The 24,090-nt window shown below is 44.2% G+C and overlaps 1 protein-coding gene across 1 annotated transcript in view; it reads left to right on the top strand.

Annotated features, from left to right (window-relative positions):
- Nup133 (nucleoporin 133) overlaps nt 1-23,770 on the top strand; it is a 48,995-nt gene extending 25,225 nt beyond the window's left edge. The window contains exons 13-26 of the mRNA XM_028856351.2: nt 3,133-3,296; nt 4,461-4,555; nt 6,019-6,243; nt 7,721-7,843; nt 8,542-8,641; nt 9,132-9,383; nt 9,967-10,100; nt 11,943-12,101; nt 14,081-14,216; nt 16,680-16,798; nt 18,551-18,631; nt 18,877-18,941; nt 20,502-20,590; nt 23,531-23,770. Coding sequence (XP_028712184.1) covers nt 3,133-3,296; nt 4,461-4,555; nt 6,019-6,243; nt 7,721-7,843; nt 8,542-8,641; nt 9,132-9,383; nt 9,967-10,100; nt 11,943-12,101; nt 14,081-14,216; nt 16,680-16,798; nt 18,551-18,631; nt 18,877-18,941; nt 20,502-20,590; nt 23,531-23,667 — 1,879 coding nt within the window. The 3' untranslated portion in view covers nt 23,668-23,770. The remainder of the gene's footprint in view (nt 1-3,132; nt 3,297-4,460; nt 4,556-6,018; nt 6,244-7,720; nt 7,844-8,541; nt 8,642-9,131; nt 9,384-9,966; nt 10,101-11,942; nt 12,102-14,080; nt 14,217-16,679; nt 16,799-18,550; nt 18,632-18,876; nt 18,942-20,501; nt 20,591-23,530) is intronic.
- Nucleotides 23,771-24,090: the final 320 nt, after the last annotated feature.

Below are 24,090 nucleotides of genomic sequence, written 5' to 3'. Positions count from 1 at the left end.
TTAAGGTAGGGGTGTGTGTGTGTGTGTGTGTGTGTGTGTGTGTGTTCGTTCATTGAATCCAGAGAAGGACATCAGATCCCCTAGAGCTGGAGATACAGGCAATTGTGAGGCACCTGGAATGGGTGATGGGAACCAAACCCAGGTCCTCTGCAAGAACAGCAGCTGCTCCTAAGCAGCCTCTCCCCGCCCCCACTGTTGTTGTTTTAATGGTTCTGGCTGTGTAACGAGGCTGGTCCTCCTATCTTGCCTCTCTAGTGCTGGGATTATAGGCATGCCCATTATGCTCAGCTGGCACAGCACATTTTGTAAATCACAGTTTCCTTTTGTATGGGACCCATTTTACTGATGCTTACTGTGCCCTGGTGGGTAGTGACAGCTAGTGTGGTAGTGTGCCATTTCAAAGAACTCTGAGTGCTAGAGTTTTACCCGGGACTATCTGAGTGTGGCGGCTGTAAGAGGCCCCACCCCACCTAGGTTGAGAGCATCAGATCTAAATCCAGCCTCCATGGGAAGCAGTGACCCTTAAAATTGGCAGCCCTAAAGACGGCAGATAAAATCTCGCATAAAACATCACAGCAGATGAGTTGCAGGTGGAGTTATGTGGGTGTTATGAAAAGGTAGCCCCTACCCATTAGTTGAGATTTAGTCATCACAGCGCCAGTGGTTCTTAAGCCAAGAATCGCTGTGGCCAGACTTCAGTTTCGTACCCCGGCTCCTCACATTTCTAGGACCTTGGCTGGCTACTTCTTTGCTTCCTGTAGCTTCTGATCTCTTCGTTGACGTTTGAGACAGGTGACCATTTGGGGGCATCTGATGACTTGCAAGCTATTGAGCAGTACCCCGGGCCTCTTCTCACTAGAAGCCAATGGCCCTTCCCCTACTTGTTATAACCACATTGTCTCCAAACATTGTCAAATGCCTCTGAGTCAAACTTAATAGATAAAACTTTCAAGCACTGTCTATTTTTTTAACTTCATATTGTTTGGTTTTTATTTTACTCTACTCAAAAAAATGTAAATACAAATGTTTTGTTCATGAGAGTTAAGGAAACAGCTTCTGTAATTATTGGTCAGGTCTTGTACAAGTATTCCTACAACCTGTTGTAAGACTGATTCCAGCTTCAGCCTGGCTGTTCAAACTGCAAGATCATTTCAGCCATTTTTGTCTTGACCATGTATCTTTACCTTTAGCAGATGAGTCATCTGTCTAAAGAGCCTCTGGAACTTAACTGCACACCATCCTGTCTACTCCACTCTCTCACTGGCTATCTGGGCTTGTTTGGGGAATGCAGGATTTCTAATACTAGAGTATGCTTGGGATACAACACCCTTAGAACCATGAGGTCTAGGTATTATGGACATGAATCTACAGCAGGGGTGTCATGGACACAGACAGGTTCACGTTTCAGTTTATGATCAGCATGTTTGATGCCTATTACATACTTTCCTTCATCAGCAGAGTCGTTTCTCATTTAAATAGACACTTGGGAAAATCGTGGTCAAGCCTTGCTGAGTCTGCCTCTTCCCAGAGCTGTAAGGCTTTGGACAAGATAGTTCCTAATTCTGGCACTGTTTCTTCCCTTGTGTGTGGTTGAGAAGAGTGAAGGATCAATAGTTTGCCTAGCACATCTTGGTTTTGAAGAAATGATTTTTTTAGCATTTGCTGCCTCTACTGCCAAGTTCTTAGGTCCTGACCTGACATTCCATTCAGTGGTACAGGGTGGCTGCTCATTCACTGAAGTATAGTATTCGATTCTAAGCTTGTCAGTCTAAGACTGCCTTGCTAATGATCTGCTGCACTCCCTGTCCTGTCCAGATGGGGGCACCACTAAACCGGAATGCTTTACAACCTTGTTTATTGTATGATTGGTTCAATCTGACTAGAAAGATTGGCATTTCATCTTGCACATATGTCTCTTCAGTGACAATTCTGTTAAGTGTACATGATAATAGACCCAGCAACTGTAGTCTTTATTTTGATTTCTTGTGGCTACCAAAACAAGTTACCACCAACTCTGGCTTTGGGACTCGTATCCAACATTACAGGGTGAGTAGGGCTGTGCATCCTCTGGAGGTTCTAGGGAACACTTTCATGCCTCTCCTTCCTGTTCGCACTAACAGCCATGGGCTTGTTGGTGTTGTTACCTTTTCTGCATCTCCACTGCCTCACAGCCTCTTCCCAGGGTTTGTACAGTCCTTAACCACAGTCTGTGGGCTGTGGGTTTCATCTGTTTCGTTCCTTCTCAATGTAGGGCTACGTTTACCTTCCTGTTGGCCTTATTGGTGTCTGGTTATTTTCTCGTGTCTGCCCCATTTAGAAGAGTCCTCTGTTTAGGGCTCACTGTCCCTCAGGCTGTTGCTCTGGAACTTTTCCCCCAGACTCCCTTTCCTAGAAGACCTGTTTTTCATGTCCAATATGGCTTCCTTGCTGACCGGCAGAGCATGCTCTGAGTGGCTGATACCCTCATCATTCTCCTTGGCCTCTTCCTGCAGAGAGTTTCCCGTGCCCTCTGATGACTTTGGTGTCCTTCCTTGTGCTTGGTGCTGTGTTAGTTACTCTTCTCATTGCTGTGACCAAGTATCTGACAAGAAGCAGCTTTTGCATCCCAGGGGAGGCATGGCAGCAGGACAGTAGCTGGTCACATTGCATCTGCAGTCAGGAAGCAGTACAGTGAATGGGCTTACACAGTTCCATTCCGATTCCGTCATTTATTCAGCCTGGCAATCGGATGAACCTTTACCTCAAACTAGAACCATCCAGAGATGTGTCTTAAGGTGATTCTAGAGCCTGTCAAGTTAGCAATATGCTCCATCACCGTTGCTGTCCTGAGTCCTTGCCTGTGCGTGCCGCTGCTGTTCTGTGCTCTGACTCCTGGCGCTGTGACTTTAAAGCCTAGGGCTGGTTTCAGTCTTAGCCATTGTCGAGTGCCTGGCCCGCCAGAAATATTCAGAGTATTGCATTGCTGAAGCCATAGCCACACAGAAACTTTCTTCTGTGTAAGGAGGTAAGTCTTGTCAACAGTCCTTTGGACTAAAGCTGTACATGTGGTTTGTAACCTCATAGTTAGCTTTTCTGTGCTGAGTTGGAGAGTGTTTACCTCCGTTGTACCTTTGTGTTCCCATTTTACTGCAGGAAAGATTTGGGCCGTGCTCAGATGATGGCTGATGAGCTGTTTTCCTCTCACTCTGACTTGGATTCGGACTCGGAGTTAGACAAGGCTGTGACTCAGATCAGCATGGACCTGGTGGATGACTACCCGGCCTCTGACCCACGGTGGGCAGAGTCAGTCCCCCAGGGTAAGCCGACTGATTTATTACAACGGAGGAATTAATACAGAGCAGATGGGAATACTTGTTTCTGCGTTCAGTGATCACTCACTCAGCACATTTTGAAAAGGGCCCTAGAACAGATGGCCCTGTTTGTCAGTTAGAGAGGGTAGAGCCTGAGAGGACATTGAAACAAGTCCTTGTGATTTTCAGCATTTTATTTCTAAAAGAACCTGCCGGGCAGTGGTGGTGCACGCCTTTAATTCCAGCACTTGGGAGGCAGAGCCAGGCGGATCTCTGTGAGTTCGAGGCCAGCCTGGTCTATAGAGCGAGATCCAAGACAGGCACCAAAACTACACAGAGAAACCCTGTCTCGAAAAACCAGGAAAAAAAAAAAAAAAGAACTTGGTGTTCGTTTTGGTCAGGGTTCTCTAGAGGAACAGAACTGGTAGAATGAGTGTGTGTGTGTGTGTGTGTGTGTGTGTGTGTGTGTGTGTGTGTGTGTGTGTATGTACACTACTCCCTTGGGCTACTCTGCATTCCCAGTTACCAGAAAGTGTCTCAGCTACAAGTCTCTGCACAAAGGTCCCGTTTCAGGCAGGTCAGCTGAGCCTTACAGACAGTTGTTCCCTTGCTGTCTTCTTGGAGCCAAACCATACAGTGGCAAAACCAGGGGATCCTTTTGTTTTAAGTAAGTAACCCACTAGGATTTCCTCGGAATTTAAAAACTCTTTTGAGGCAAGGTCTCATTTGGTAGTCTAGGATGTCCTGGTACTTACTCTGTAGCCCAGGTTATCCTTGAACTCAGCAGTCTCCTGCCTCAGCTTACCAAGAGGTGAGATTACAAATGTGAACCACCACTGGGTTGTCTATCCCGTTCTAAAACTCTTGGAGTGCTTAACTAAGTTTTTTATCTATCCTGTTCTAAAACTCTTGGAGTGCTTAACTAAGTTTTCTATCTATCCCGTTCTAAAACTCTTGGAGTGCTTAACTAAGTTTTTATCTATCCCGTTCTAAAACTCTTGGAGTGCTTAACTACGTTTTTTATCTACCCCGTTCTAAAACTCTTGGAGTGCTCTAAGTTTTTTAAGGATTGGTGCTCCTCTCCCTCTAGATCCTCTTAACCTGTTACTTTCTAGCAGCTACTGTTCTAAACTGGCTTTGTGTGTGTTCCTTGCTGCTGTGTTCTGACAGAGGCCCCTGGGCTGAGCAACACGTCACTGATCATTCTGCACCAGCTGGAGGACAAGATGAAAGCCCACTGTCTCTTGGTGGACTTCCTTCACCAAGTAAGCATCAGCACTGGGCTAAGGGGTGGGCCTGGCATTCTAGCCCGGTGAGATACCCCTGCCCTCTGGGTATGTCCTTGGAGGGACCTGGATTGTATACTGATGCAGCAGTAAACAGTTCCAGGGCCCTGGCACACATGTGGATGTCAAAGGACAACTTTTGAGAGTCCTTTCTTCCTGGAGATCCAACCCAGGTGTCAGTTTTAGTGGCTTGTGCATTTTCCCAATGAGATGTCTCACCAGCCTGAATCCAGCATTTTGTACAAACAATTTCATACAGATGTTCTTTATGCTTTTGTGTAGAAACTAGATTTTTGTGTTTTTGTACATTGGTTCTATATTGTTGGGAGGACCTTGGCATTGACCAGATGGAAGGGCTTGGGGAGGGGGCCAAAGTCACACTGCAAAGCTGTGTGCTGAGAGCTAGTGACAGACGTGGATACACTGCTTATCAGAAGCCACAGACAACCAGGGTGTGGGCACACGGCAAGGTGGAAGCCAACAGCTCTAGCTTTCTGTGCAGACCCGATTCTGTGGTGCCTTTTGTGTTTGCGTTTCCTTTTCTGTGACTTGAAGGGGAGTTTCGTTTTGTTTTTTAAAATAGGGTTTCGCTGTATAAATCTGTCTGGCCTAGAATTCACTGTGTAGATCAGGCTATCCTCAAACAGAGACCCAAAAGAGTCATGCCCAGCTCATCTCCATAGCTTTGTCACTGAGCAGGTAGCATTTGCCTTCCTAGCCAGGACACATATACAACCAAGTGCTCTAAAGAAGTACTTCTGTATTTGCAGCCACCCTCTCCTGAATGGAGAAGGAAGCCATGCTAGACTGTGGCTGTGGTCCTGGTGTGTGGCTGGATGATCTTAGTGCACAGCTGCAGCCGCACTCAAAGTGCTCCCCTGAGCACTCCCTGGTGACCTGTGAGAGAAGAGGAGATTTTGAATTCAAATCATGGAACTGTAACTTTTTCTGTGAGAATAAGCCAGGCTGGGCAGTGGTGGCCTACGCACACCTTTAATCCCAGCACTCGGGAGGCAGAGGCAGATGAACCTCTATGAGTTCTACAGAGATATTTCCAGGACAGCCAAGGCTACACAAAGAAACCCTGTCTCAAAAAACAAAACAAAACAAAAATTCAAGTTTCCATTTCCCAAAGGTCTGTGATCCAGGATGGGTCACTGGTACAAATCAGAAAAGCCATTTGATCATTATGATATCTAAACAGTGCTTTGAGAACTGTAATAGCCATGGATAGTAACGGTGAGGTGACTGACAAGAACCTCTGCGTTTCCCTGTGTGGGTGCTGTATGAGCATACCTTGTACACATTGGGAACAGTGGCAGCCAGAGGTGGCCTATGGCAGGGAAGCTCCTAGGAGGATGTGGCCACATTTTCTATGAGTGCTTTCTATGAACACGTGCTTGTTTTGTTTGTTTGTTTGTTTGTTTGTTTGTTTTGGTGAGGTCGGCTTGTTCAGACGTCTGAGCTCTTATCCAATCAGAGGGACGCCCATGACTACCCGACTGCTGCTCTGTGAACATGCAGAAAAGCTGTCAGCTGCCATCACACTCAAAAATCATCACTCTCGGCTGCCTGACCTGGTGAATGCAGCTATCCTGCTCGCCCTGAACAAGAGGGAGTGTGAGGTCCCATCCAGCCTGACTCCTGCTGATGTCTTCTTTCGAGAGGTCAGATACACCCTCGTTCTTGTCGTCCTGTGTCTTCGTCACACTGTGCCGTGTGTGGACATCCCTGGCAGGGCAGAGTGTTAAAGGACCTCACTGAAATGTTGACTTGGACTCCCTGCTTTATGAATCCTATTACTCAGTGTCTCTTGTTTACTGTTTGCCCTGTAAGAGGGGCATATGGTTGACTGAGAAAGAGATTCCCCCTTTCCCTTGTCTCTCCAGCTCCTGTGTGACCAGCACAGGAAGCTGTTCTTGTTCAGTAGGCTCCTGGACCCCTAGCTTGCTGCTGGGGTGAAGAGTTGGGGCACTGAGCAGGTAGAAGGTCAGAGTAGCTGCTCTCCGGCATGTTGGCATTTCCCCTTTGTCAAAGACCAGCTTCTTTAAAAAAGAACAAATTGTTTGTTTTTACTCATTTGTGTGTGTGTGTGTGTGCAAGTGTGCACATGCAACACATAATGGCATATATGTGGAGGTTAGAGGACAACTTAAGGCGTTCTCTCCTTCCACCATGCGGGTCCCAGGGATCAAACTTGCCATACGGCATGGCAGGAGGCACCTTTACCTGCTGAGTCGTCTCACTGGCCCAAGGCCAAGCTTCTGTGCAGCTGACTCCCTATGTCTCATGACCATCCCCTCCCCTCACCCCTCCTGGAGCACTACTTTTCTCCTGTCCACTTGCAAGTAGCAACATCATATTCCTAAAGGGTGCTATTTTTTAAGAAGAGATGGTTGCTCGGCTCAGCCGTAGAGAGAGGGTTCTGCTTTGGTAGCCCTTATAGAAAGTAAAAGAACAATAGGCTTGCTCCTGGAGGTGCAGCCCCCACCTTGCCATTGACTCACTGTGGGAAGAGGCCCGGGACCACTCAAGGCTTCATAAAAGTAGTATTAGCTAGCCAGGTGGTGGTGGCGCACACCTTTAATCCCAGCACTCAGGAGGCAGAGGTAGGCGGATCTCTGAGTTTGAGGCCAGCCTGGTCTACAAAAGCAGTTTCAGGACAGCCAGGACTGTTACCCAGAGAAACCTTGTCCTGGGGGCGTGGGGGGAAGTAGTACCAACTACTCAGAGATAGGCTGTGTTGGGACAGCATAGGAGCTGTGTTTGCTACCACTGAAGACTGGGGGTAAGAGCATGTAGCCTTTTGTTTGCTTTTGTTATAGTCATCCTTGATGTATGCTGAGAACTTGTTTCAGATCCCCCGCCCTATAGACCCCCTAAATCTAAAAGTCCTGTAAATAAAATGGTGTAAGATACAAGCTACACACATCTTCTAGTGTACTATAAATCATCTCTAGGTTCCTTTTATTACCTAAAAGGACAATAACTGTTTGTAAAAAGTTGAAGGCTTTTTTGGTCTTACATCTGCTTTCATCATAAAATCAATATATTAATGTCTGGTGAGTGATGGGAAGACACAGCTTACCAGGTGGGATCCATTATCTCTAAGAGTCTGATGACTGTGACTCTGTCTGCCCTCAGGTGTCCCAGGTGGACACTATCTGCGAGTGCCTGTTGGAGCATGAGGAACAAGTCCTGCGTGATGTTGCGTTGGACTCTCAGGAGTGGGCAGAGGTGGCGATCCATGTCAATACAGTCCTCAAGGTACCACACCACAACAGTGATGTCAACAAACCACAGTCCAATATAGGGAGGGACAAGAAAGTGGTTATCTTATTATGCCTGCTCCATGTTCCCTGATCTAGTGAGGTTACAACTGTTTGTCAAGTTCGAAAAGCTAGAACAGCTTATATTTTTATGAACTGATGAAATTTCTGAGTATTTCCTTTGTGCATACTAATGAGTTTCTGTAATCTTTTTCTGCTTGGTAAAGTTTTTCTTTGAGGAAACTTTTCTCTCTTATATCGTTGCAGATATTGGTGTTAATGTAGCTATCAAAATCCATTCATTTCTCTAGCATTGAACTCATGTTTCAGCCTCAGCCTTCTAGTTACCTGGGGTAAACACATACCACATCTGCCTTCTATTCTTTAATTACTCAAAATTTGTTTCTTAAATTATTACCTAAGGGGTTTCATTCAGTTTTACCTATTAGACTTTATAGTGTTCTTTTTTTTTTTTTCCTGCTTTGGTTATCATAGTTTTCCAAAATGAAGTTAAATTATGGAATAAAACAAATTTTTGAAGGCAGAACCCTCAAGTGCTGAATGTTTTTCTTATTGGTAGGCTGGTATTGCGGGTCTTCCTTAGACACAGCATCCCACAGAAAGAAATTAACTGAATTATGGCATTAACAACAGCCTATTGCTTCCAATGTGTGATGATGCATTTCATTTTCCCAGGACATGCTACAGGCTGCCACTCATTATCGCCTAAACAGAAGCTCCATGTACAGTCGGGAAGAACCACTAGGGGAGGAACCAGAGTATGTGCCGTGGACAGGTACCATGCTGGAGTGTTGACAGCTGTTCGGAGCATGTTCCTATTGGTCTGGCATGTGAGATGTTGTGTTAGTCCCTAGGGACAGTCAAGTGACATCTCTAGACTCACTAGGTCCCTTGAGTGTATTTATTGATCCCACCCTGTTATTTCTTTATCTGAGTGGATTTATGATGCATCTGTTAGGTTTTAGTACCAAGTCCTTCATAGAAACAGATGCTGGCTTTGGAGAAACAGGCTGTATGTTATATTCATGTCACAGAGTAAGTAGAATAGCATTAAAAGAATTGAGTAGGAAGAAGAATCACATGGACCTGTGATAAGGAAATCTCCACTGAGAAGAAAGATGGGGTTCACCAGGGCATGAACAGGCATCACCTGAACACTGCTTTGTTTTCCCAGAATAGTGAGGTAACCTGATTTTTAGGCAGTTGGTCTTTTCCCTTTCCATCATGGAACTCTTTCTTAGGAAGTTACTTTGTGGACTTTACAGCTACAAGTGGTCCGTCCGGTATCCGCACAGCAATCATGCGCCAGCATGGGATCATCCTGCAGATGGTGTACCCTCAAGCTGATAGCAACCTCCGGAGCATTGTAATGGAGCAGCTGGTGGCACTGATTGACTGCTTTCTGGACAGTTACGTTTCCCAGCTGAAGTCTCTAGAGAAATCCAGTGACCAAGAAAGATACAGCAATCTGGAAGTGGAATACCTGCAGAAGAGATCGGACCTCCTCTCTCCGCTTCGTGAGTGTCTGGATTGGAAATGGCTGTGGGCTGCAAGACAGGTGGAGGTCGGAGAACTCACCCAGTGCGGTCCATGCAGAGTTATCTACCTGAGAACAGAGACAGAGCCAGGCACACTCGAATAGCTTCCCGTATTCACGATATCCAGCTTTTTAAAATTACTTATTCTGGTACAAATACCGTAGGAGGTTCAATTGACTGGGGAAAAAAAAATCAGGAAGTTAAGCTGTGGAGATGCCCTTGGTCATTGAGTTCAGCATGCTGAGCTTGGTGGCATTTCCTAGCACTTGAGAGGCCGAGTCAAAACAAACAAACTCAGCCCCTCAGGCCTTCACATGAGCAACTGGTCTTAGAACAGAGCCTAGCAGTGGTTGGTGAAGGGCACAGGTGGCCCAATGTGGCTGCTGAGCAGAAAGCAGTTTTCTTTCATGTTCAGAGTCCGGAAAGTTTGTTCTAGTGAGTGATGGGAATCTCACCTGGGGAGGTAATGCTGGATCCAGGGCTGTGTTTCCCTCTTCGGAAAGTTCAGATGGATCAGTAATGGACATAGTTTATGTTATATCATTTGTTCTTTCTCCTGAAGTCACACTAGGCCAGTATCCATGGGCAGCTTCTCTGGCAGAGAAATACTGCGACTTTGATATCCTGGTACAGATGTGTGAACAGACAGACAACCAGGCCCGACTCCAGCGCTACATGACCCAGTTCGCTGACCAGGTAACCACACTGATGTGTGTGTCAGGGGGCTTGTAAACATACCACACTGTCTGAGGTTTCCTTTCCAGAATGCTGTTTTGGTTTTGAGGTGAAGAATGATTTAGATAGGAAGATGGCAGATTTGCACGTTACATTGTCTTTCGAGCAGACACTTCCTGCTTTTATCTCTGAAGTGTTGGGATTAAAGTCATATGCCACCACCGCTTGGTTTTGTCCTTTTTCTTTAATGTGTTTAGTAATTCCTTTGGAGTCCTGTTGTGACATCACAGTCTGGTCATTCTCCGATTGGCTTCAGCTGCCTGCTTTTTACATTGCCAATGAGGCTTTTCTGCTTTGTACATCATATAATATTTTAGTTGAGTTTTAGATGTATTTGAAAAGACTAGAAAGAGATGCTCTTTTTGTCCTGGGCAAGTCTCCTCCTTTACTGCTGCTTTCCAGTCATTCTTCCCAGCATCCCAACACTTGGTGCATGCCATATGGGGACCACCAGACCCCATGACATTTGGGCTTCTCTGGATTGCATTTTGGCAACTGGCTCATTTAGTTATCTGTATAGGACTCCACTTTAGGGTGACATTCTAGGGTGTCACCTCTTGGTGCTGTTGATAGAACTCCATGTGATGACTGAGATATTTGTGTTATCCAAAAAGGGAACCACTGGTTGTAAGTGGCTGTCAATGGCTTGAGGTATGTATGACCAGTGTGCCTGAGGAAAACAGGTTTGGTTTTGTTTTCCAAGATAGGATCTCTTTCCTGTCTGACCTGGAATTCCTTTTGTAGACTAAGCCTGCCATTCCCTCTGAAGTGCTGGAGTAAAGCCACTGTGCCCAGCTGAAAACAAGTTTTAATGTAATTAAGTTCCAAAAGCGACATTTGGCAGTCAGCTCTCATGAAGGCCAGTGTGTGCCAGTCTACCGTTATTAACACTGATGCCAATGGGAATTTTTCTTTTTTTTCTTCCTTTCTTTCTTGCTTAATTTCTTTTATGTTTATGAGTGTTTTGCCTGCACGCAAATATGTGTACAACACATGCATGCCTGGTACCTGAGGAGGTCAGAAGAGGACATCAGATCCCCCGGAACTATAGTTATTGGTGGTTGTGAGCCATCATGTGGTTCTGAGAACCAAATCCAGGTCTTCTGCAAGAGCAACAAGTGCTCTTCACTGCTGAATCATCTTTCTAGGCCTCATACCGTTGCTTCTTAGGATCCCTGCTGAGCCAGTCGAGGTTTGTCAAGAGAGATTCAGGAGTAAGAATGCATTGTCCATGTGGGATAGACACTAACTGTATGGAACACATGTTTTGTTTTGTTTTGCTTTTTAATCAAATGTATGTGGATGTTTGCCTGCATGTATGTCTATATACCACATGCCTGCCCAGTGCTAAAGGAAGCCAGAAGAGGATGTTGGGTCACCAGGATTTGGAGTTGTGAGCCGCTGTGTGGGAGCTGGAAATTGTACCCGGTTCCTCTGTAAGAGCAGCCAGTGATTGAAATGCTGAGCCACCTCTCCAGCCCCAACACGAGTATTCTTAGAATACAAGAATTACTTGCTAAAAGATTCTATTCGGGGAACTGCAAGGTGGCTTAGTGCCAGGCCTGCTGACCTGAGTTAGAGCTCCAGAACCTCCATGGTAGGAGAACAGACATTCCTCAAGTTGTCCTCTGACCTCCACATGTACACCATGGCACATACAAGGGCACACACATACACAAATAACAAATGTAAAATAAAAATGTGAAGATTTCTCCCAGGAGGTCTTTGAAAGGGACTTACTTAGTGTTTTATATTTTAAAGCTGTCTTACTAACTTGATACATTCTTACTGTATTCTTTGTAGAATTTTTCAGACTTTCTCTTTCGTTGGTACCTGGAAAAAGGAAAGCGGGGCAAACTATTATCTCAGCCCATTTCTCAACATGGACAGTTGGCAAATTTTTTGCAAGCCCATGAGCATCTCAGCTGGTTACATGAAATTAATAGTCAAGAATTAGAAAAGGTAAGACGGTTTGGTTATGAGAAGCAGCTGGTTATGCAGTTTAAGTATTTTTAATTAATCTGAGTCTTAGTAATTAAAGTATTGTTTATATCCATGCAGCCTGGATTTTTTTTCTTTTCTCGCTGGAGACAGGGCCTCACTTTGTAGCTCTAGCTGACCTGGTGTTCACTATATAGACCAGTCACAAGGATCTACTTGTTTCTACCTGCTGAGTGCTGGGATTAAAAATATATGCCACCATATCTGACTTAAAATCCTCTTACATCATTTTGTGTGTGTGCATATGCATGAGCACTGGGTAGGGGTGGGGAGAGGTCAGAAGACAACTTGAAGTTAGTTCTTTCCCAAAGATTCTAGGGATTAAACTCAGATGGTGAGGCGAGGTGCCAAGTGTGTTTATCTGATAAGCCATCTCAGACTCTCAAATATAAGTTCTTATGGTATAGATATGTTAATTAGCCTTATTTACCTTTCTTATTGTATGTATCTATTTAAACTTCATCTTGCATTCTATGAATATATAGATATAGTTAAGATGTGCCAACATACAATTTTTTTTTATTAAAACAAGCTATGAATGGATTGTTAACACATGTGCTTCCTGTCCAAATTTACTTTCTGATGGAGTGATAAACACTGTGACCAAGAACAGCTTAGCGGAGGAAGGGCTTATTTGGCTTACATATCCCAGAATCACAGTGATCGTTGAAGGGAGTTGAGACAGAAACTCAAACAGAAGCAGAGGCAGGAACCGTAGAGGAAAGTTGTTTACTGGCTTCTTTCTCTTCAGGCTCCCATTCAGCTACCTTGTTTATATAGCCCAAGCCCATCTGGCCAGCATAGTACTGCCCACAATGGGCCCTCCTACATCAATTAGCAGTAGAGAAAATATCCCCAACAGACATGCCCACAGGCCATTCTGAGAGAGGTAATCACTCAGTTAAGACTCCTTCTTCCCAGCTACATCTAGGTTTGTGTCAAGTTGACAAAAATCTCACCAGCATACCTCCTGTATTCTCACATCGTTGCAATGGTATTGTCTTACTTCTCATACTTCAAATGTAGGTCACTGTACTTGGTCTATTACAATTTTTAACATTACAGATATTTTATTTTACATAAAAGTCATTGGTCTTTTTTTTTTTTTTTGGAAGTTTATTTATTTATTATGTATACAGTATTCTGTCCACACGTATGCCTGCAGACCAGAAGAGGGCACCAAATCTCATTATAGATGGTTGTGAGCCACCGTGTGTTTGCTGGGAATTGAACTCAGGACCTCTGGAAGAGCAACCAGCAGCCAGTGCTCTTAACCTCTGAGCCATGTCTCCAGCCCCAGTCTTTTCTTATTAATCACTTGTAATGAAAATTCAAATCATGGGATCTAGGAAGGTGGCTCAGTCAGTAAAGTGCTTGCTACACAAATGTAAGAACCTGAGTTAGGATCCTGAGAACCCATGTGAAGAGCCAGGCCTGCAGCGCACACATACAATCTCATACTGGAAAGACAGAGACAGGCAGATCCCGGGAGCTCACTGGACAGCCAGCCTTACCTAGTTTATGAGCTCCACGTTCAGTGAGAGCTCCTGCCTCATAAGAGAAATCAGAGAGCAACTGATAGACACCAAACATTTCTGGCCTGCATATACACATATGTGCATGTGCAAAACTAGTACACATATGTGCAAAACTCAACTTACAAGTGAAAAACGGTACAAATTAAAGTTGTGCTAGTAACAGAGTGCTAAGTGAATACACAGATGTTATGGAGTGGGTATTTTTTAATTCTTCCTTTCCAGTGCTTGCCAGTGTTCGCTTGAGAGTTTGACGTGTATTGCTTAGTGCTTTGGCACTGATCCCAGGTAGGTTTACTGCTTACCAGCATGTCTTCTTTCAGACCTCTTAGAGAAGAAATGGGTTTGGTAGTTGCTGAGCGCCTCCAGGAGCCTCTTGTGACTTTCTTGTTTTGTTCATTGGAGGCTCATATGACACTGCTCGGTTTGGCAAACTCAGAAACTCGTTACTTTGCAAAGAAAAAAACCCTTCTTGGCTTGAGTAAACTGGCTGCATTAGCTTCAGACCTTTCAGAGGACACGCTGCAAGAGAAAATTGAAGGTAAGAAGGAATCAGAATGAGAAGGCACATGGGTCAGTTGCACTATGACCACCTGTAGGCATTCCACACCTGTAGGAATGCTGTTGCTTATTTACTCAACGTTCATACTTCATCATTCAGACATGTGCTTGGAATCATCAATACCATTATTATTCTGCTGGGTAGGAAACGAGGATCCCTGGGGCTTGCTGGCCAACCAGTCTAGCCAAATGAGGGTGCTCCAATTTTTTTAAGAGACCCTATCTAAAAAAAGAAGGCATAGCAATTGCAGAAGACATCCAGTGTCAACCTCTGGTTTCTACACATACAAAAGCTAAACCGTTGAGTTGAGGGCTTGAGGAAAAGATAATCCTGTGTTTCAGTGTCCATACACGGACCTCTCCGATAAGACAAGCCCATGTTCCACACTTCAGAAGCGCTGTGACATGGTCATGTATGTCATCCCACGTATCCGTTTGCCAGAGCTTAGCCTGCATCTGCATCTCATCACGAGGGAATACGGCATTGTACACTTGGTTAGCCTGGACTCGTCATAGTAATGTGAAGACAAAAGAGCAAACTGTTTTAGATGAAAGGAGCCATGGCACTTGGTCACCAAATTAACGCCTTTGATTGGTCATCCTTCAACCAAATAACTGTAATGAATATTTTGGGAACAACTAGGAAAATTTGAACTATTTTTTTTTTTTTTTCTTGAAATAGGGTTTCACTATGAAGCCCAGGTTGGCCTTGAACTTATAGCCCTCTCACATCAGTCTCCTGAATGCTATGAATGAGCATATTTAATATTAGATTATATTACCATAAGCTTCTTAACTTCTGTAGACTTAATACTGCTTGTGATTAGATGTCCTTATTCTGTTATTGTAGCTGTAAATTTCTCTGAACCTGCCTTGCCCATCAGTCCGGATGAATCTCCCCCACCCACTGGTCCCACAGCCACTTATAAAATAATTACTCAGAGGCTTATATTAATTACAAACTGTATGGCCTATGGTTTCAGCTTCTTGCTAGCCAGCTCTTTCATCTTAAATTAATGATTCCTTTTAATATATATGTTGCCACGTGGCCATAACATTACCAGTCTGCTGACATCTTGTTGCTCCTTTGGCAGTGGCTGGCATCTCTCCTGCATCTGCCCTTCTTCCCTCTCTATCTTTGCTTGGATTTTGAGCCTGGCTGTAAGCTTTCTTGCCATAGGCCAACACAGTTTTATTTATTATCCAATGGGACCCACACATACTCACAGCACACAGAAAGACATCCCACAGCAAGTTTGTTTGTTTTTTGTTATTGTTTGTTTGTTTTTTCGTTTTTTCCCAAGACAGGGTTCTCTGTGTTGCCCTGGCTCTCCAGGAACTCACTCTGTAGACCAGGCTGGCCTCAAACTCAAGAGATTCACCTGTCTCTGACTCCTGAATGCTAGGATTAAAGGTGTGCCCTTTTGGTTAGAAATACATACTGAAGATATTGAAGCACTTAGAATTTCAATGCCATGATGCCTGCAGCATCCCTGTGATAGCAAAGGCGTGGGTGGACAAGGAAAGCCAGGCATGGTGGCATACACCTATGATCACTGCACCTTGGAGGCTAAAGCAGAAGAGCTGGACTTTTAAAGCCACTCTTGGCTACATAGTAAACTGAAGGCCTGGGATATATGAGACCTGTCTCAAAAAAAAAAAAAAAAAAAAAAAAACTGAAAGAGCTAGATGTGGTTGTTCACGCCTTTAATCCTAGCACTCAAGAAGTAGAAGATGGCAGATCTGGGTCTCAAAATTAAATAAATAAAATTTGGTTCTATGAGTAATTCCTATGGGAAATTTTAAATTATGGGGAAAGAGGGGTTGTGTTGGATTGGAGGTTCCACCTCCTGAAGTAACTACTGTGATTTTGGTTGTGTTTTGCCCACTGGCAATTTGTGGAACACTGCTGCTGTGTGTGTGAGTAGAAATGCTGTGCTCTTCGGCCTTTGCCTATTGTGATTGCTGTGGTGGACAGACAGCAGTCCATCCTCTCTTCTCCAGCAGCCCAGTGCACAGGGCAGAGAATCTGTAACATGCAGAAGCCTGGCACTTCATCCCAGGTATTCTTATCCATTAATACATGAGTGCACATAGAAAAAAACCCAGGTTTTGTTTTTCTTCTGCTGTATTGTGGTTTCTGAGTGATACTGCCATGCTCTTCCACTGAGATGCTCTAAAGTGGGCCCGCAGCTGGGCCTCCGACCTCCAGAAGTACCTAAGTAGCTTTCTCTCTCCGCATCCGCTTTCTGCTAGTGTGGTCATGTATAGGCCTTGGATCAAACAGTAAATACGTTGTTAGCAGTGAAGAATAAACAAAGACATAACATCTGGAGACTCTGGGGTAGCAATGACTTGCCTTTAGAGTTGTTTGTTTTTAATTTGCATTTGATTGATGATAGCAGAAATGAAAATCTCATCATTGTCTGTTGTTGACCACCAGCAATGGCTGAGCAAGAGCGCTTCCTGCTACACCAGGAGACCCTGCCAGAGCAGCTTCTGACCGAGAGACAGCTGAGTCTTAGTGCGATGCCTGTGTTGACTGCACCCCAGCTCATCAGTGTAAGTGTTGTGTATGTCACGGCCTTGTCCTGTTTCCACACTCAACAAGCCTGAGCTTTCTAGGCCATACTGGGGAGCTTCCAACAGGATCTTTTTCCCTCCTCCCACCTGCCAGAGACCTTTCCCCTAGAAAAGCTATTAGGAGCAGGCAGAATTAGCAGGATGCGGCTCCCCAGGCTCTCCAGGTGCTCATTCATGGGGGACTAGTAGGAATCATGGTAGTTTGCTTTCTCAGAATAGGAGTGTGTGCTGTGAGGTAACTATCCCCCTAGATGTTACTCTGCAGACTCTAGTTAGCAAAGATACACAGGCTTCCGGTACCACCTTCACCTGTTTCCTGGCAACCAAATAATCCAAGGCAAGACCAGAACATCTAGGTTGCAGCAGATGAGCATCTGGTGTTGCGTGCACAGTCTTCCTCCTCCTCTCGGGCGTCTCACCGAGTGTGCTCTAATTGTAGTTAAAGGAAAGCAAGCAGTCCAGAGTCTTGAGTGTAGGCCACTGTGGACAACTGAGCTTCCGAATAGTGCTCTCTGCTGGGAGAGCATTTACTTGAGAGATCTAAAATGTAGGCTGTAAGTACCAGTATTTTATTTGTCACTAAGAAGGAAAGTATGGTGCCAGTCTTGCTCAGACACATCATCTATTTAAATGCTACTCTCCGGTTTCAAAAGTGGAGACAAAGGGATTTTACAAAGTATTAGGTTTAAGCCTGTGTGACAATGAAAACTAGGAGATAGGTTATTTATAAAAGATTTTTTATATTGTTAAAGGATTATATGCTGTTCTTAAAAATGAAATTTGTCCTATTACATATAGTTGTTAGCAAAGGAAGATAGGAAAAATTCATATTGATTAAAAGATGGCAGGATTGGCTGGGCGGTGGTGGCGCACGCCTTTAATCCCAGCACTTGGGAGGCAGAGCCAGGCGGATCTCTGTGAGTTCGAGGCCAGCCTGGGCTACCAAGTGAGCTCCAGGAAAGGCGCAAAGCTACGCAGAGAAACCCTGTCTCGAAAAACAAAAAAAAAAAAAAAAAAAAAAAAGATGGCAGGATTTTGGGGAACATGTACAGTTATCTAACATCTAACTCACCAGGGAGACTGGATCACACAGGAAGTGTTGGTTTACTTCTTTACAGTGTTGAGCGTTGGAACCCAGGGCCTCAATGCTAGGCAGGTACTGACCACTAAGCCCAGCTGTATGCTAGGTTGTAGTTTTTAAAGCCATTTGAAAGAGTAGCATTCCAAAAGCCATGCACTGAGTCCCCTGTGAGCCCAGGAACAAGAATTTATGTCAAAGATTATACATGAAAGCCTGATGAAAAGCTTGCAGTATCTTCTTAATCTCAGAATATACATTTTCTGGGGTTTTTTAAAAAGAACAGCCAGGCGGTGGTGGCGCATGCCTTTAATCCCAGCACTTGGGAGGTAGAGCCAGGCAGATCTCTGTGAGTTCCAGGCCAGCCTGGTCTCCAAAATGAGTTCCAGAAAAGGCACAAAGCTACACAGAGAAACCCTGTCTTGAAAAACCAAAAATAAAAACAAAAAAAAAAAAACATATGTCCCATTATAGAAATTAATTTCTGGTTTAGAATATGCATTGTTAGACAATTTGCTGTAGCCAGAATATAGTTCCCAAATGTGACATTGTTCTTGGCTACAAAAATAGGCTCAGATTATATGAAAGAAATCAGTGACTTATTTTCTTTCTCAACTTTCTTGGGTAATTTTCTACCTGGGGACTTGTTGCAGCTGTACATCTGTGAGGAGAACAGAAGAGCCAATGAGTACGATTTTAAGAAAGCCTTGGACTTGTTGGAATATATTGATGAGGTAAGAAATCACTCTGTCTAGGGGGCATGGTGGCTGGCCTCCCAGGGCATCCTGCACACATACAGTGCACTTAACATACATACAAGCAAAATATTCATATACATAAAAAATTTTACAGCTGGTGGTGGTGGTTATGAATTAATGCAGAACAACAGTGTTAACTATGGGTTAATATAATTAAATTTAAATGTACATTTTAGTTTTAAAGCCTAGCTTTAATGGGGTTGTTCTGTTTTGCTGTGAAGGAGGAAGACGTGAGCATCGATGAGCTGAAGCTGGAGATCCTGTGCAGAGCACTTCAGAGAGATGAGTAAGTCCTTGTTTGGGTGCCAGGTCCATGGGCCGGAACTGCTCCCGTCAGAACTGGAACTTGGTGCACAAGATGGGCTTATATGCTTCTGGTGTTTCAGCATGCTTTGAGCATAGTAGTAGTTGCATTGGTAATCTTTTTTTTTTTTTGTTTTGTTTTGTTTTGTCTTGTTTTTTTTAAAGATTTACTTATTTATTATGTATACAGCATGTATGACCAGAAGAGGGCACCAGACTTTATTACAGATGGTTGTGAGCCACCATGTGGTTGCTGGGAATTGAACTCAGGACCTCTGGAAGAGCAGCTAGTGCTCTTAACCTCTAAGCCATTTCTCCAGCCCGTTTCATTGGTAATCTTACTCTTTTGTTTTGTTTTGTTTTGTTTTTTGAAGCCCTGTATAGCCCTGTCTGTCCTGGATCTTGCTCTGTAGACCAGGCTAGCTTCAAACTCACAGAGATCCACCTGCCTCTGCCTCCCAAGTGCTGGGATTAAAGGTGTACGCCACCAACACTCGGCTCTTTTTTTTTTTTTTTTTTTTTTAATTATTTAGTTTATGAGTGTTTTGCTGAATGTGTGTGTCTGTGCAACACATGCATGCTTCCCACAGAGGTCAGAAGGTGTTCATCCCCTCCAAATTAGAATTACAGACAATTGGGAGCCACGATATAGGTATATTTTGATGAGAACTCCCTGTCCTTGTTTAAAATTTTTTAAAACCGTGTGTGTGTGTGTGTGTGTGTGTGTGTGTGTGTGTGTGTGTGTGTGTGTGTGTGTGCGCGCGCGCACACGCGCGCGCGCACACAGGCCACAACACACATATAGAGGTCAGGGAATCACTTTCTGGAATGAGTTCTCTCCTTCCACCCACCTTGACCAGGTGTCAAACTTGGGTCGTCAGACTTGCAGGGCAAGTCTGTTTGCCCACTGAGCTCTCTTGCCAGCCTCTGTCCTGGCTTCTAATCGAGTTTAGGTTGCCTGTGGCTTGTATACCTTTAGCACTGGAAAGCAGTGCTGTGTGTTCATGTCCACTGGAAAGCAAGCCACTCTTCTTCACCTTGTTGGGGTGAGTTCATGTCAAGAAAGACAGAATTTGCTGAAAATTGTTTCTACTACTGTGCTCAGAAAGACAGACAGCATTTTAGGATGCTGACTAGATTTGTTACTTGAAGCATTTTCTTCAGAAAGATGCCTCACGCTGGGTATAATGATACACACCTGTAATTCTAGCACTGAGAGGTGAGGCATGAGGATCAAGAGATTAGGGCCAGCCTGCACTACATAGCAAAATGCTATGCCCCACCCCCACCCCCGTCCCAAAAAAAGCCTTTTTAAACTTGTGTGATGTGGTGGTTGTGATGGCATCTGCTGCCAGTGTAGTTAAGTCAAAACAGATTGGGATGTGTCCCACATTTAGAATCTATTATTTTGATAACTTGAAGCAGGATCACAGAACTTGACACTCTATCCCGCGGCCATCAGGAGAAAGCCACAGTAGCAAACAAAAACCATTTGTCTCAGCTGCCACGATGATTCAGTTTCCCTCATCATTTTCTTTTCTAGCTGGTCCGGTTCAGATGGTAAAGATGATCCAATCGAAGTATCTAAAGACAGTGTATTTGTGAAGATCTTGCAGAAACTTATAAAAGACGGTAAGTGGTTTATTAACTGTTACAAATTAAATGTTGCAGCCAGAAGTGGTGGCACATGCCTTTAATCCCAGCACTCGGGAGGCAGAGGCAGGTGGATCTCTTTGAGTTCAAGGCCAGGCTGGTCTACAGAGTGAGTTCCAGGACAGCCAGGGCTATTATACAGAGAAACCCTATCTTGAAAAACAAAAATAACAAAAACAAAAAGAAGAAGAAAGAAAGAAATGGAATGTTGCTCTTGGTTTTGAATACGTACCATGGGAATTGGGTGTTGCCAGCATGACATGGGACAGAAGGTCAGATGGAACGAGACCACGTACAGGGTGGAGCTTGTTCTCAGTGAGGCTGCTTTTCTACTCTCCCGCACTGGGGGACCAGGGTAAGGTGCAGGTCTCCAGCGATGACACAGACTCTGGTTGTAACAGCAAAAGTCCCCTGTCAGGCAGCTCACAACTGCCTGTAACTCCAGTTCCTTAGTAAACAGAACCCTCTCTTGCCTCCACAGTCACCTGCACACACATGGCACAAACACATACACATGAAATAAAAACAAAGGCTGCTGAGCATCTCAGCAGGTAAAGACACTTAGACCAAGCCTGAGGTCCTGAATTCAATCACCATGAGCCATATGGTGAAAGGTGCAGTCAGCTCCCCAAGTTGTCATCGGACCTTGACACATACACACACTGAGAAGTGTGACAGTGCTGGAGAGTTGGCTCATCAGCTAAGAACATCTCTTCAGTTCCAGCACCCACATGGTGACTTGCAACTGTCTGTAACTCCAGTCCCAGGGAATCTGAGTCCTATTCACCCGTGCAGGCATCAGGCACACATGTGGTATACATCCATACTTGCCAGCAAAGCACTCATACACATAAAACAATAAAATAAATAAACATAAATAGATATTTTTAAAGAAAATGTATTAAATTACAAATTGGGACTGGAGAGATGGCTAAAACAGTTAAGAGCACTTGCTGTTCTTCCAGAGGAGCTGAGTTTGATTCCAAGCACCCACATAGTGGCTCACAACTATCTGTAATTCCATTTCTAGGGAATAGGACACCTGGCCTCTGAGGACACAGGACACACGTGCACACACAGACATGCAAGCAAAATATTCACATATAAAATCTTTTAAAAAGTGAAATTTCAAGATATTTATATACACATCCATTTTAGACATTAAGACTAACATTCAATTTAGAAATAAAAATAAATATGTTTTATGACTATGTTCTGTGAGAGAAATACCATTTGTGGCTCACACCTTTAATCCCAGCATTCAGGAAGCAGAGGCAGGCAGATTTCTGAGTTCGAGGCCAACCTGGTCTACAAAGTGAGTTCCAGACAGCTAGGACTGTTACACACAGAAACCCTGTCTCAGAAAACCAAAACAACAACAAAAAATTCCATTTGCTGAAAAGGGCTCAAATATGGTACTCTTTGGGAAAGATGAATCTATCTCAAAAAGAGACTTCTGTCTTTCATATACTGGGAGCTTAAGACATGAAGAATGTTGGAAAAGACACAAAGGACAGTACAGTTCATACACAGAAACAGGTCTGATTCTTAAGAATTATTAGATAAAATACTCGGTGGTAGTGCATGCCTTTAATCCCAGCACATGGGAGGCAGGGGCAGGTGGATCTCTTGAGTTGACACCCAGCCTGGTCTTCAGAGCAAGTTCCAGGACAGCCAGGACTACACAGAGAAACCTTGTTTTGACAAAAAACAAACACAAATCTGTTAGATCAAAACACAGGATGCCAGGTCCAGGTAGTGTGCAGACCAGCTAACCTACCTCTAGCAGATCCTTTCATATTTAGAGATGCTATATTTGAGGAACATACAATGACATGTATCCTAAGTCCAGTGATCCTACAGAATGAATAAGAGTTGTATTCATTGGTGTGGCATTTACATGACTCCAACATTTGCTATGCATATGCATGCAAGATATATCATTTAATCTACATAAAACATGCCTGCCCCTACCTGGCACAAAGTAGACCTTTGTTTTTTGATGTTGCAGAATTATTCAACTAATCATTATAACAAATAGAAAAAGATGGTGCTGACTGCTTCAAGAATATTTTTACTGGACAAGTGACTCCTCTCAAGGATATCTTCCTTTAAACTAGAGAACCTTTTAGTAATATAACAGATTATATGCTCTTATTCATGCAAAATTTTTGACCCATTTTCTTTGTCAAATGGGGTTACATGCTCTGTTGTAATTGCTGTGGCTCAATAGTCCGTTGGTTGGTGCTTCCTGGCTTTTCTGACCCCACTATCCTTCTAGTCTCTGACTTGAGTTGAAATGCTACAGTATGTGTGATTTCATTTCTTTGGGACAGAGTCTTGCTGTGCTGCCCAGACTGGACTTGGGCTTTCAGGCTCAAGGGACCCTCCTCCCTCAGCACGCTGAGTGCTGGAAGGATGCACCCAGGTTAAACTGTGACACCTTTACAGTATCGTGGCCAGCTCTGTGGCACTATTTCTGCTACATTATTCCCCAAATAGGACAACACAGAAATAACTATTAGTTGAAAACTTCCACATTGAAGAAATGTCTTTTGGCTTTTTGAGACAGTTTTTCTCTGTAGCCCTGACTGTCCTGGAACTAGAACTCGCTCTGTAGACCAGGCTGTTCTCAAACTCAGATCTGCCTGCCTCTGCCTCCTGAGTGCTGAGGGCTGGCATTAAAGGCGTCTTAAATGGTAGAAAACGAAAGGTGCAGACTCCACTGCAGACCTCACCTGGAGTGGCTGCTTGACCAGTGAGGGCCTGCAGGTGGCTCTGAAAGGTTGTTGTCAGAGGGAGGGCACTGGGACTGGGAGGAGGCTCCAGTGTGGGGCCTGTTAGCTCAGTGACCACCACCAGCCTCTCATCCACTGGGGAGTCTCTGAAATTGTAAGTGACCGTGTCTCTTGTTTGCAGGCATCCAGCTCAGCGAATACTTGCCAGAGGTGAAGGACCTACTTGAAGCAGCGCATCTGGGAAGCCTGAAGTCCAACCCTTACTTTGAGTTTGTTCTAAAAGCAAATTATGAGTATTATGTCCAAGGACAGATGTGACCTTTGTAGAAATGGTTGTTCTAAAATTTGTATAAATATTTGCTTATAAAAAAATTTGAGGCTGAAAAAACTAGGTTTTAATCAACTTGAAGTTTATATAGTTTCATCTGTGGCAGCCGGGTTTTTTCATGCTTTATTTGGGAGCTAGAATATAAAGTGGGGGCATAATCCTAATTTTCTTTCAGTTGTAACATATTTTCTTCTTATTTTCCACGTGAAGTCACCATTGTTTGCATTACTGCCCTTTCTCCAGCCTCCCTTGGTCCAGTGAGGCATGCAGTTCTCTCTGGCACTGCCCCCTTGGTCCAGTGAGGCATGCAGTTCTCTCTGGCACTGCCCCCTTGTGCACATCATGCCTGTTTTGAGGATTGTAAGATTGAGTCAAGTTTGGTGACATGCACCTATAATCCCAGCACTAAAACC

This window comes from Peromyscus leucopus, chromosome 5, assembly GCF_004664715.2.
Source record: "Peromyscus leucopus breed LL Stock chromosome 5, UCI_PerLeu_2.1, whole genome shotgun sequence".
Taxonomy (NCBI): Eukaryota; Metazoa; Chordata; class Mammalia; order Rodentia; family Cricetidae; genus Peromyscus; species Peromyscus leucopus.
Note: the sequence above shows the minus strand (reverse complement) of the source record. Positions and strands in the feature narration are given on the sequence as shown.